Source organism: Bos indicus x Bos taurus, chromosome 11 (assembly GCF_003369695.1).
Source record: "Bos indicus x Bos taurus breed Angus x Brahman F1 hybrid chromosome 11, Bos_hybrid_MaternalHap_v2.0, whole genome shotgun sequence".
NCBI lineage: Eukaryota > Metazoa > Chordata > Mammalia > Artiodactyla > Bovidae > Bos > Bos indicus x Bos taurus.
In genome coordinates this window covers 78,656,378-78,668,608 of record NC_040086.1, presented here as the reverse complement: position 1 = coordinate 78,668,608, position 12,231 = coordinate 78,656,378, and the positions used below count along the sequence as shown (strand labels likewise).

General features: G+C 57.1%; 1 protein-coding gene across 1 annotated transcript; it reads right to left on the bottom strand.

Moving 5' to 3' along the window:
- Positions 1 to 3,329: 3,329 nt before the first annotated feature.
- On the bottom strand, positions 3,330 to 9,719 carry OSR1 (odd-skipped related transcription factor 1). The gene is given in 5 exon segments (XM_027556012.1): positions 3,330 to 3,497; positions 4,204 to 4,516; positions 4,519 to 4,705; positions 4,707 to 4,902; positions 9,399 to 9,719. Coding segments are annotated over 4 exon segments (801 nt in total). The 5' UTR covers positions 4,872 to 4,902; positions 9,399 to 9,719; the 3' UTR covers positions 3,330 to 3,361.
- Between the last annotated feature and the right edge of the window lie 2,512 nt (positions 9,720 to 12,231).

Sequence of the window (12,231 nt, the reverse complement as noted above, 5' to 3'; positions counted from 1 at the left end):
GGGGAGAGTGAGGGCGGGGTGGAATCTTCCAGAGCTGTGGCGGGAAAAAATTAGCCACCTGCAGAATGGACAGGCAATAAAACCCACCCAGCATTTCTAACCGGCTGGTTGCTTTTCTACGACCTACAGAGTATGGTCAGGAAATTGTAGCCTGTGTGGGATCTGGTGGCCCCGGAACTAGGCTTACCCTCTTTTTGCAGTTGCTGTTACTGATCAATCTATGAAACCCCTGCCATGAGGACAGACTGCAGGCAAGGTGCACTGAGAAGTGGCTTCTGGTTCCACCAGGATGATAGAGGCATTAGGAACAGGTTGGAGGTCTCTGGGCAGCACTCTGCCCCCCTCCCACCTCATCCCCCAAAACTTGCGCTTAGGGATTCTTTTTGCCAAGGATGCACATTTCATACTGACTGTTTCTCCGAGGCCAGGGCCTATGGATGGAGGGCAGAGGCAGGGATTCAGGGTACCAAAGCTGGTTGGGCCAGAAACAAAAATCTTCCCTGGCAATCCCCCACCCCCCCACCTTCAAGTCTTTGTGAAGTCCTTGAGTTTCTGCAGAGGTTCTATGTATCCTGGGGAGGTTGGAAGTGGTTCAATGTGAGGGACAGGAGGGCAGCAGCAGTAGTCAATCCTTGAGAAAGATGAGTGAGTGAATGTTAGTAGCTCAGTAGTGTCGGACTCTTAGCGACCACATGGACTGTAGCCCACGGCTCCTCTGTCCATGGGATTCTCCAGGCAAGAATACTAAAGTGGGTTGCTATTCCCTCCTCCATGAGAAAGATGGAACTGCCCAAGAGACTAAAGGGACTGAATGAGGCTCTCTCAGGTCCTCAGAGGTCCTCAAATCTCTGGGTAGTGCGTATGTGTGCGCGCCCACGCCATGCACTGTCCTCACCTTGGAACAACCACTTCAAAGGTCTGGTAAGGAAGGGACAAGGCTTCTGCCCTAGGCGCTGCCAGGCACCACCCATACCATAGCCTGCGCTGCCTGGGCCCGAGCCAGCCATCGAAGCCCAAAACCCACTGATTAGCCCTCGCTCCGGATGCCTAGAGGTCACAGTTCTCTGGGATATGGGCTCCATCCTTTCCTGTGCTAGTCCTTTTGGACCCAAGGGATTTGGTCCTGGGATCTTGCTCTACTAGCGGATATCTCATAGGCCGGTCCAGAACCGGCAGTGCTCTGTCCCCCTCGTTTCCATGGGGCCCTGGGACGCGCGTCAAGAAGGTTTTAAGGGCAAGACCAGATGCCGACAGGGCCAGCAGTGGAGGGTTCCTCAGGGCTTCGAGCAGGACGGAGCGAAGTGCCCCCATTCCTGGGCCGCCCTCCAGGCCTGTCCAGCAGGGGGCAGCGTGGCTCCGAATGCCGACAGCTGGGTTGGTCAGCGCGGTCCCGGCCAAGGCCGCGGTGATAACTTGGGTTCTAGAATCGCGGAGATCCAGCCAGCGGAAGGCGGAGTGGGGAAGGGGGGGGCGTTCCCAGCGGAGATGGGGATGGCACAGTGAAAGGCTAGAGAACATTTTAACTCCTGCAGCCCCGGGCCCACTTTCTCAGACCGAAAGGCCCGGCCTGAGGCTGGGATTGGGGATGGGGGGCAGTCCCAGTTGCCGGGAAGCTCGGCACAGCTGTGCCCGCGGCCGTTGAGCGCCAGGCGCGGAAGGCCGAGAGCCTGCGCTCGAGCCGGCTGGGAAGGGCTGGGGGCGCCACCGTCAGTGCCCGCCGCGCGGTCGGGCTGCAGGAGCTGGGGCAGCCCCACCCCGCCCAAGCTGGAGAGCCCCCCGGCGGCCTGGCCTCTAATTGTGAGAAAACTAGGCGCCCCAGGGAGCGTTCCACTTGTGGAGGACGTACTCGGATTTCTCCTCCTCGACTCTCTGGGCCTCCCAGGGCGCCCGCCCCCGCCATTCCTGACAAGGCTTTAAAACTGCAGGGAAATCTTTGCGGGCACGGAGCCGGGATCCAGGCTGGGGACAAGCCCCAGCCGGAGAATCGTGTCGGGGGATCCTAACGGAGGGAGGGACGCAGGTTTGGGGACTTAGGAGAGGCAGCGGTGATAACTTATTTGCAGCGGCTATTGGGCCCCCTGGGAGGGTACCGGTTGGAGATTGACCGTGAGGGGAGGGCGCTTTCTTCCCTCCCCAGGGCAGCAGCAGGAGGCCCTGGAAGGAGGCTTTTGTTTGGGGGCTGGGGGGCGGGGTAACTTTCTTTTCCCTTAGTTGAATTTGAAGCGACCCGGCTCCTGGAGTTGTTGTAAGAAAAGTTCGAAGTTTTGGCCGCAGACTCGGCTTCTTTGGAGCCCTTTGGAGATGCGGAGTAGGGAGACGACACTGAGGCTCAAGACCAAAGTGGGGGAGAAAAGTAAATTAAGTTATCCGAGGTTGACCACCACCGGAGAGAGGAGGGCGTCTCCGTGCATCCAAGCTGACCCCAATCAGGGGAAGGTTGATGAATTGGGACAGGTCGGCGTGGGGAGCGAAACCCCGGCTCCTCTCAAAAAAGGAGCCGCCCAGTTTTGCTGCGTTTGGGAGAAAACACAGGAATTTGGGGGAGGGAAATTACCCACCCTGCAATGCCTGTAAAATAACCGTTTATTTAATATTTTTAAAAACTCCAGTGATAAATGTCCGTTACCGATGGTCAGCATAAAGTGCCAATCGCAATACACCGCCCTGCTGCTAGCCTTCAGCCCCTCGCGGCGAAGGGGCAGCGGAGCAGGGAAGCCAGAGGCCGGGCCCCCTTTAGCCGCAGGCCCGAGGCTCCCCGCCCCACTGTCCGGGTCCGGGAGCCTACACGCCCGCAGCGCGGCAGGAGCCGGGAGGGGCGCTCCTCGGCCCCGCGCTCCCTGGGCCGGAGGCTGAAGCAGATACTGGGATTACACTTTTGCAGGCTCCCGGGGGTGGGGATGGGGCGGGAGGAGGGGTGGGAAGCTGCGAGAGCACAAATATTCCTTTTTCTCTCCCCTCTCTCTCCGCAGTCAGAGTTACAAGCTTATATGGTCAAAGAAAAAAAAATAATAAAGAAAACGTATAAAATAACAATAGAAAAAGTAATACTCTTGGAAGAGCGCCGCTGCGGCTCCGCGAAGCTTTCGTTCTCTTTTTAATGCAGTTTCCCTTCCGCCACACGAGTACCGCCTTTTGGCCAAGAGTTTAGCCGCGTCCCTGGGGGAGCCGCCCGGGCGCCGGGGTCATGGCCCGGGGGCGCGGCTGTGAAGTTCCGCGTGCGCCGGGGACCCGGGGGACGCGTTGGGAATGGAGGAAGGTCCCGGAGCCCCTCTCGCTGCCCGCCAGAGTCGCCTTGGGCTTCTGTTCCCTCCGGAGGAGGGGGCAGCGTGACCCAGGGTCCTGTTGACCTCGGAGGCTCTGTTTAGCATTTGATCTTGGAGGTTTTGAGCTCCTTCACCTGTGAGTGTAGCGTCTTGTGGACAGCGAGAGTCCTGGACTGGCAGAATCCTTTCCCACACTCTTGACACTTGAAAGGCTTCTCTTTGGAGTGAATATATCTGAAGGCAAAAAGCAAACCGATAATTAAGCCCTTGCAAAAATGATGCAGTGTATAAAGTAGTTACCCAAAATCCCTTCCCACGAACATGAAGAGCTTGAAACCTCAAAAGAAAGAAGGACGTGGGGTACCTAGCATGGAACAGGCACATGCTGAGTGTGGGGAGGGGATGGGGAGATGAGGGAGACACCTCCTGTCTTAGCTGCGCCCATGTCCAGCTAGGTGGATCCCTGCCTGCCTAACCAGGGGCAGCATTCGGCCTTATAAGGCCTGAGTCAACAGGGAAGGTGAGTGAGGTGGACAATTGGCTAGCACTGTGCTGTCCAAATGTTAGCCACCTGCCACGTGTGGTTACTAAAATTAAGTTAGTTCTCGGTTACACTAGTTACCCCATTTCAAGTGCTTAACTGTCACATGTGTCGCATGTCACACCTTCATCATCTCAGAAACTTCTCTTGCACAGCATTGTAGATGGAGGAAGCCGTGCATGCCTGTTCTGGAGCTTGGGAACCTGTTCCTGTCATATTCTCTCCACCCATGCTCCAAAAACCCAGGCTTGAGCTTGGTTGGTTTCCTTCCTGATTTAGGGGGAAGCCCAGAAACTCAGAAGGCTTGGAACCTGGGGGCAGGGGGAGCAGCCTATGAGCCCTGGCATCAGAAGCAGACTGATAGCTCTCTTCTGCACCCCTCCTCCATAGTACTGCCACCTGTGGTCTCGTAGGTGGTCTTGCCTCCGGAAGGCTTTGTGGCAGATGTCGCATGTATAGGGCCTCTCGTCCGTGTGCGTCCGCTCGTGGATAAGGAGGTTGTAGGATTTAGTGAAGTGGCGGCCACAGAATTTGCAGACGAACTCCTTCTTGGTTTTGGAAGGCAGGCGTCCCCTCGTGGGCTTCTTTTCGGGGGACAGCTTGGTCACATCCAGGAGAGCACCTAGCCCACCGGCGGGGGACCCAGGGCCCTCCCCCCGGCCAAGCTTGGATGGATCTTCTTGCGTGGCGGCCAAGGCCAGGTTGGCAAATCAAAGCGCGGCTTGGTCTTGAGTGCTGCGGGGCCACTGCCTCCAGCGGTGATCTCGGGCTTGGGCTGGATGACATGAGGGAACCAGGGGAAGGCGGGCAGCTGGAAGCGCGCGTCCACCAGGCTGGACACGGCTCCGGGCACTTTGGAGAAGGAGGACCGCGGCAAAGTGCATGCGGGGTAGCCCAGCGTCCCACTGGTGCAGGTGCACTGCGTGCAGTGCGCTGAAACCGTACAGGTTGGGCAGGTGGTCCGAGGGCACCGTGGGCAGGCCATTCACTGCCTGAAGGAAGGAGTAGTTGGTGAGCTGCAGGGATGGGTGGATGGGCACCGGTGCTGGCAAGGTTTTGCTGCCCATGGCCGAAGCGGCAGTCTGTTCTGACTTCCTGCTGCAGGAAAAGAAGAAGAGGGGAGGGGAAAACAGACAAGTTCAGGCCCTCCTTCTGAGTTCCAGCCCGGCCACACCCGTTATGTCCCCAGAGACTGGGCTGAGTGCCTAGGACCCCACTCAGGATCTCACTGGCCTCAAGGAGAAGACAGGAACCTTCAATAATCCAAGGACTCCTTACAAATGGCCTTCAGCAGAGACACAAACTTGACACAGAAACCAAACTAAATGCTGGGCAACGCGACCAACTTAAAATGAGAGTCTACAGTATACCTGACACTGAGAAAAGCAGAAGCACAGGGAATGTACATCCAGGCAAGCCCGAGTCAATATAGAATACACTCTCCTGCAAAGATAACACTTGGAAGCGCACTTACATATTTGTTCAGATAAACAAATACAGAAGTGCACACTGACAGATAAACCCAGGTTCACACTTTCTGAGCAGAGTTGACAACAAGGTGCAAAGATAAACTGGGACCATCAGTATTGTGCTACTAAACAAAATGCAGGAACTGAACACACACACACACACACACACACACACACACACACACAGGGCACCCACAGAGAGCCCCAAAGGCAGACAGCATACATACAAAAGCACACAAATCTGTACATCTCTCAGCTCCAGAGCATTAAGCTCTATCAGCTGACAGTCAATTTGGCTTCTAGAAGCCATGTCCTCTTTCTCCTTACAACTCGCAACTTTGACTTCAATTTGTTTTTCTGTCTCACTGTTAGCCAGCCCTTTGACGCCACCCTCTCTGCAGCTTCTTGTGGACTGACTCTTTTCCATTGTCTTTAGGGATCACCTTTGTTTCAGCGAGGACAATGACACCCACATTTATTTACTCACTCAGCCACATGCATTCATTTGTTTCTGAGCCCTCCCTACCCCATAAGAAAGGGGGACAGGGTCTTCGGGCTCTCAGGATGTTTGTGTGTCTGCTGAACACCCCCTCCCTGAGCAGGTGGGTTTCCCTATGAGCAGGAGCATGGAGGCTGGGCCTCAGCTATTGTGAGCTATGCACCCTCCAAATGCAAGGCCAGGGAGCTTGAGCCAAGCCAGAGGGGAGCCCTGCTGATGTGACAAGCAGTCTGGTGTCTTCTGGCCTCTTTGACCCTTGGTCAGGGTCCCTGGCCTCCATGGACAGGTCTGGAGTCCGCAGAAAGAATTTTTATGTCTGTGCCTCCCAGACACTCCTAACTCAGGTCTGTCCAGTGGAGGCAAAAACAGGGAGAAGGAAAGCCAAATTACACAGAGGGCCTTGGGAGGCTCAAGTGCTGAACTCCATCTCAAGAAGTCACAGGGGAGAAGGGTGCTTAGGATGCAGGCACTTCTTCGCCTGTCTCAATCCCCTGCCCTCCACTTCTCCCTTTACTCCTGATTTGCCCCCTCCTCTTCCTCAGATCTCTCCTCCACCTAGTCCCCCAACCCTGGGACGGGCAGGCCCCTGTTCTGTTCCCTCCTTCACGACAGACCCCGACACCACCCCTGCGGTTTCAGAAGCCTGGCTTCTCCAAACCCAGGTCCTTAAGGCTCAGGTTGCCTTTCGCTCTAGGGAAGCTGTTAACGTGAGGGCAGTGCCCAGGATGTTCCCTGGAGGAGGCAGGACAATCTGGACCTAGATAGCCTTCTCCTTGGAGGCTGGCAGGAAGGTCACGCATCCAGTGCGGTGGCCCATGGGCAAAGAGGCTCTGCCGAAGGTGGAGAGGGTGCCGAACACCCAGAGCCGGCAGATATCTGCTTGCGCAGGTTAAATCGGCAATCCAATGAAACCCCTGTCGGACCGCCGCAATTAATTCCGCCAGGGTCTCTGCGAGGCACAAAATGGGATGCGGAGGGGAGCGCGGCCCCCGGCGGCTGCGGAGCCGTGGCCTGGGCAGCGGGCTTCTCCGCTGCGTCGCTCACGCTCTTGCGCCTGGGACAACCCGAGACCCTCCTAAGGCGCTGAGACGCTGCGAAGAACGAATCGGGCCAGAGAGAAAGCTGGAGCCTGTTTGGGTTGGGAAGGGGAAGGGGGAGAAAGAGGAGATGACTCGTCGACTTCAAAGGTCTGCCCAGACTTAGGCGAGGTGAGCGCTCTTTGATTTGCTGTCACCTCTCCTTCCCCTCCAGGCGCTGGAAATCAGATCCTTATCTCTGGCTTCCCCCCGGGGCCCGGCAGGCGCCGCCGGGGCCTCACTTGCTCCTCTCTGCGCTCAGTCTATCCCTGGGCGATGGCGGCCAGGCGCTGGGCTGCACCCGGGCCCGGGCCCGCTCCGGGCGGGGTGAGGGAATCCCACTGGCCCCGCGCATACTAACCCAACCTTTCCCTGACCACCCCCAGGAGCCCAGACCTTGGGCTCGGTGAGGGGAGGGGGCGCCTATGCCGAAACTGCTTCTGGGAGCCAACCTTTCCGGGCTATCTGCCCGATCTTGTTTCCCCCAACACTCAATTTCTTTTTCTCAGCGGCGCAGCCAGTTTATTTTCTGCCGCATTCCCAGGGCAGGGCTCCCCAGGCTCTGGTCAACGGTTTTCTCGGGGACGAAATTCGTTCGAAACGTGGCTATCTACACTAGTAAAGTACCAAGAATGGGCCGAATTCACGATCCGGTTTCAGGCGGTCCGCTAAGAGGAAAACATAAGTCTCACTCTGCCTTTGCTGTGGGAGAAGATGAGCAAACCTCAAGCCCCAGTGGCTCTCCTGGTCCTGACCCCAGACCCCCAGTGTAAACTGCGTTAGATCCTTAAGAGAGGAAACCCGTCCTCCCCAGGTTCCAGGCCAGGCATCCGCTCTGCAAGGAGCTAGGACCCCGGAACCTGGGCGGCGCGGGTAAGGGTGCCGACTACGCGCACCAAACGCCATTAGCGCTTCCCAGCCCGGGTCCCCGCGCGGTTCAGACACAGTTTCTCTCCTGCGGTAGAGCGCCAATCCCGGTTCTGCCGCCAGCCCTATGCCGGGCATTAATGAAGTGTGCAAAAGTCTATTAAAGTGGTTTATTCGGGGCTAATTGAGCGTGAGCGAGTTAACTGCTTGCATTAATGAGGACGGAGCGAGCTCCACAAGCGAGCGCCTGGAGGAGCCCAGCATCAGCCCCGGAAAAATCATCCTTGACACCGAATCCCCAACACGCGTGCTGACAAGCGTCCGGACTCCTGGCGAGAGGACTGACCGGCGCCGGACACTTCTGTTTAATTCTCCCAACGAACGAGATCGAATGAACCCTTCAGCTAGGCAGCCATCCCCCTGCATCTAAATGCCCGGCTGCGTCCTTAGTGATCTGCTCCCAGTCTTACTAGAATCACAATTACTTTGAGGAACCTCATATAGAACATTTACTCATTGGTCGCCCTCCATCCGTTCCTCCCGCCTCCCCCACCCCGCGTCCTTGCCAGCCTCTCTCTTCTCTAGGAGGCCATGAACCTGGGAGATTAACTAGCCTTGCACGTGGTTTCTGTTCCCAAGAGCCAGCGCGCAGCTCTTAGCCCGGGTGAAATTTACCAAATTGTGGCAACAAAGAAACCGTCGCAGCTCCTCTATACTCCAAGAACCTACCCCGTGACTGGCCGAGCTGCTGAAAAAGGACTGTCTGTGGGTTTTCATTCCTCTTACGAGACAAATTTCCTGGGAGAAATGAGTTCAGCAGGCAGCCCGTCACCTCTTTCCCTCTCTCCTCCGGCTCCCGCCTTTTCCCCTGAAGGGAGACAGTCCCGGGAGCAAACGAATCTTGCCCTTTCAAGCCTGAAACTGAGAACATCCGCAGCTGCAGTGTTTCCGCTACCGCGGCGTGCGGGGTCTCTGATTGGGGAGTAGTGTTCGCGCCCCCTACATGCTCCCTTCACCGGATCAGTCGCGGGTTACTCTCCAGGCCTCGACCACAAGAGCAGTCACCGAACAGAGAACACCCCGAAGTCGGAGGGCAAGTGCGAGGCGGGGTCAGGCACACGGGCCAGCACTCCCGGGTGGGGCCGGCCGCGTACCTGATCGCAACTCTGCCACAAGACCAGCTCAAGAAAGCGCGACCCGGCGGGGCCATGCACCTGTCCTTGGCGCGGGCGGCCGTGGCCATCCGGCCACTCTCTTTTCCTCCTTCTGCTAAGGTAGGTCAGATTAAGCTAGGCGCGCGTTTTGGGAAAGTTCGTGCCCGCACAAGTTGCTTCGGTTTCTTGAGAGGGGCCACAAGCTGACTTCCGAAGTCCGCAGGCACCTCGCCCGGGATTGCGCGAAGCCCGGCGGCGCTGGGGGTAGTAGCAGGGATCCGCCCCCTCATTCCCCCCGGTCAGAGGCCGAGGACCCCCGCACGAGAAATTCCTGAGCCAGCACCCCCAAGCACCCAGGACTGCAGCTGCTCTCACTTTCACAGAGGTCCAGCAGTCTTCATTTGTTACGAGGAGCTTCTTTCCGGGACTTGGAGAGAGAAGAGACACCCGCCGAGCGGTGACAAGGGGACCCCGGGGATCCTGCCCCGCATTCCCCTCGCCAAGCCCGGGCGCCCAGGGCTGCAGTTACCTTATTCCGCGGCGGTCCCGGAGTTGAGCGCGTCTCTGGGGCTCCCGCTGCGAGGGGACCCGGTTAGCCAGAGGCGCTGGATTTCCACAGGCACCCGCGGAGCTCTAGAGTCCCGGCCCCTCTCCGGCGGCCGCGGGGACTCCGAGCGCCCGACACGCGGGAGCGCTCAGCGGCCCTGGAGTCCTGTCCGCCCAGGGGGTGGTGAACTTCTGTCGCGGTTCCTTGGTTGGTTCTGAACCCGGAGCGGCTGAGAAAGCGCTGGGGAGAGACCGAGCTCCGACTCACTTACCCCTTAGCACCGAGCCGCCTACTTATTTTAATCCACCACCCTCCCTCCTTCCCCCCTCCCCCCTCCCCCTCCCCTAGCCTCAGGATTCCTCCCCTCCCTCCCCTGCCCCCTCCCCGCAACCATCCTGCCCTGCGCCTGCGCACTGAGACAAAAAGTTTTGCTGACCCGGGCAGCCGACTGGGACTGCGGCGCTCGCCTGGCCCCGACCTCCCGGGACCTGCGTCCCCAGTTCTTCAGACCTGTGCGACCCTTTCTGCGTGTTGGGCCCACGAGGTTGGCAGGCGAGCTCGAATAAAACAGCCTCTTCCATATGAAATTGGGCTGAAACTTCTCGGTCCCCTTCCTGCGCGCCTAGGACACAGCCCGTGCAAGGTCGGGGTAGGCGGGGGCCGGGGGCGGGGGAGGGGGGGCGGTGCGTCGGGATCCTGGCGACTTAGTTTGGGCCCCACACACCTCGGCCCCGCTGAATAGCCTGTCTTATCCCAGAATACCTCTGGAACCGAACAGCTTCAGGACATCCGAGAATGCTCAGCGCCAGGGCGGTTCACCCAGACTCCAATGCCTATGACCGGCCCCAAACCCTGGGTTACCGAGTTCGCTAGAAAGATTAGAGGCGGAGGATGGGGCAAGAAGTCAAGATAGTTACTTTCCTAGGACTCAAAAACCTTCTGAGATTCATGCCCTCTAAAATCCTGTATTCTTTTGTTTTAGAAGGATGGATGAGAGATTGGAGAGTTAAGTACCACAGAGCCGCGATGCAAGCTGCAAAGTTCTCCAGCTCTTAGGGCCTTTGAGTCCAAGAGGCTGATTCAAGTGGAGTTTGGGATGAGAGCGGGCGTCAGGGTTCTGGCCAGAAATTCTGTCTTCACTGCTTATGCTTTAGGGAGAGTACCAGTAACCCCTTGACTGCCTGGCTCCAAGAGCTGACCTCCAGCTGACCCCAGCCCAGTTCCCTCCCTGCCACCTCTCTGGAACAGCCCCCCCTCCCTGGGTTCGGGAGGAGGGGCTGGTCTCCCAGGCTTGGGTGGATCCAGATTCTCACCTCTGTACTCCTGGGGTTTGCCCCCAAGGCTGCTGCTTAATGACCCTCCTCCCCAGCCCTGGAGACTGGACCTGGCCTCTGTGGGTCTCTTGCATACTGGCACTGTGTCTCTGGAGACCTTTCCAACTTTGGTGTGCAAGTCTGTGTTGGCTTTCTTTTTAAAGGAGTCTTGGTTTCCTGACCTAGGGAAATGGTAGTGGAAATGCCCCCCATAAGGAATAGTTGGAGGAGACCCTGGTCTTACCCTCAGTCCTTCAGAAAGAGCCTGGCCTCCAACCCCAGGTAGCTTTGACCTGGGCAGAGAGGAGGGCAAATGGGTGCAGTCTTTGCCACAAGGGAGACTGTACTTACCCACTGCAGGCTAGTGTTAGAGTAAGGAACCCATGTAAGCTTGCCTGTGCAGCTGAAAAAATCCTAGCCTGGGGTGACATTCTGGCCCTTGGGAGGCCCCTTGGGAACAGAAGGAGCTGAGATCACTCCCTTCCCTGAGATTCCAAGGCAGCAAGTTCCAGGAGCAAAGGAAGGCCTGAAGGGAAAGTCCAGGAGGGCATTCCTGGATTGTACCAGCTTCCACCTTGGGCCAGGGAAACTGTGTGCCCTAGTCTTAGGGTGTCCTAGGAGACAAAGCTTAGTGCCTTCTATTAACCAGCAGTGAAAGAATCCAAAGAGGCCTCCACAATGAGGCATCTGGCTGTCCAGACCACTTAGAAAATGTCTCCCAGGAAGAGGATGTTTGGGTAGGATGGAAAGAGCCTCCTGGCATATACAAACCCCATCTCTTGCTCAGAACTCCACCCAGTGCAACTGTGCTGACTCCATCTTTCCACTTGCCTCTTTCTTCTGAATCAGGGTCCCTGGCCAACATGACTCAAAGACTTCTAGAAATCTCCAGGTAGTAGAATCCCTAAAGAACTCTTGGAGAAAATTTTTAGGGATCCTAAAGAAAGGGCCATGCAACTCGGTTGTTTAATGCTGCTTTTGCCAGGTTACCTGGAAAATTGATCCCCACTCAGGTCAAATCCCGTAACTAATAGCTGGTATGGAGCAAGATGGGGCTGCAAGGCTAGAGCTGTCTCTCTTAGCTGAGCATCTCAGGCTTTGCCTCTCAAGCTGCCACCTCCAGAGCTGATCTGCAAGGTAGGTAAGACAAGATGAGAAAGATGCAGGACATTGGCATTGCCCAGACTTGCCTCTGTTTCAGACACCTGGCTTCAACGACATTCTTTCTAGGTCTTGGACTGTGAACAGCCCCAGAAAGCTAGAATAACGAAATTCAAGATTTGATAGTTGCTGGAGAGTCCCCCATCTCAATCCAAGCTCCCATGGGGATGACCCCCGCAAACCCTGGCTTCAGTACTCAGTGGAGACCAACCAGATTCTAGTTCTCTCTGGATGGAAGGAAGAAACCCTGGACGTTAAGAACCCCTCACCTCTCTGTGCCATGGGAACAAAGGGGGTTCCCCTCCCCCGCCGATTAAGAGAAATTGATCAGACTAAGCTGA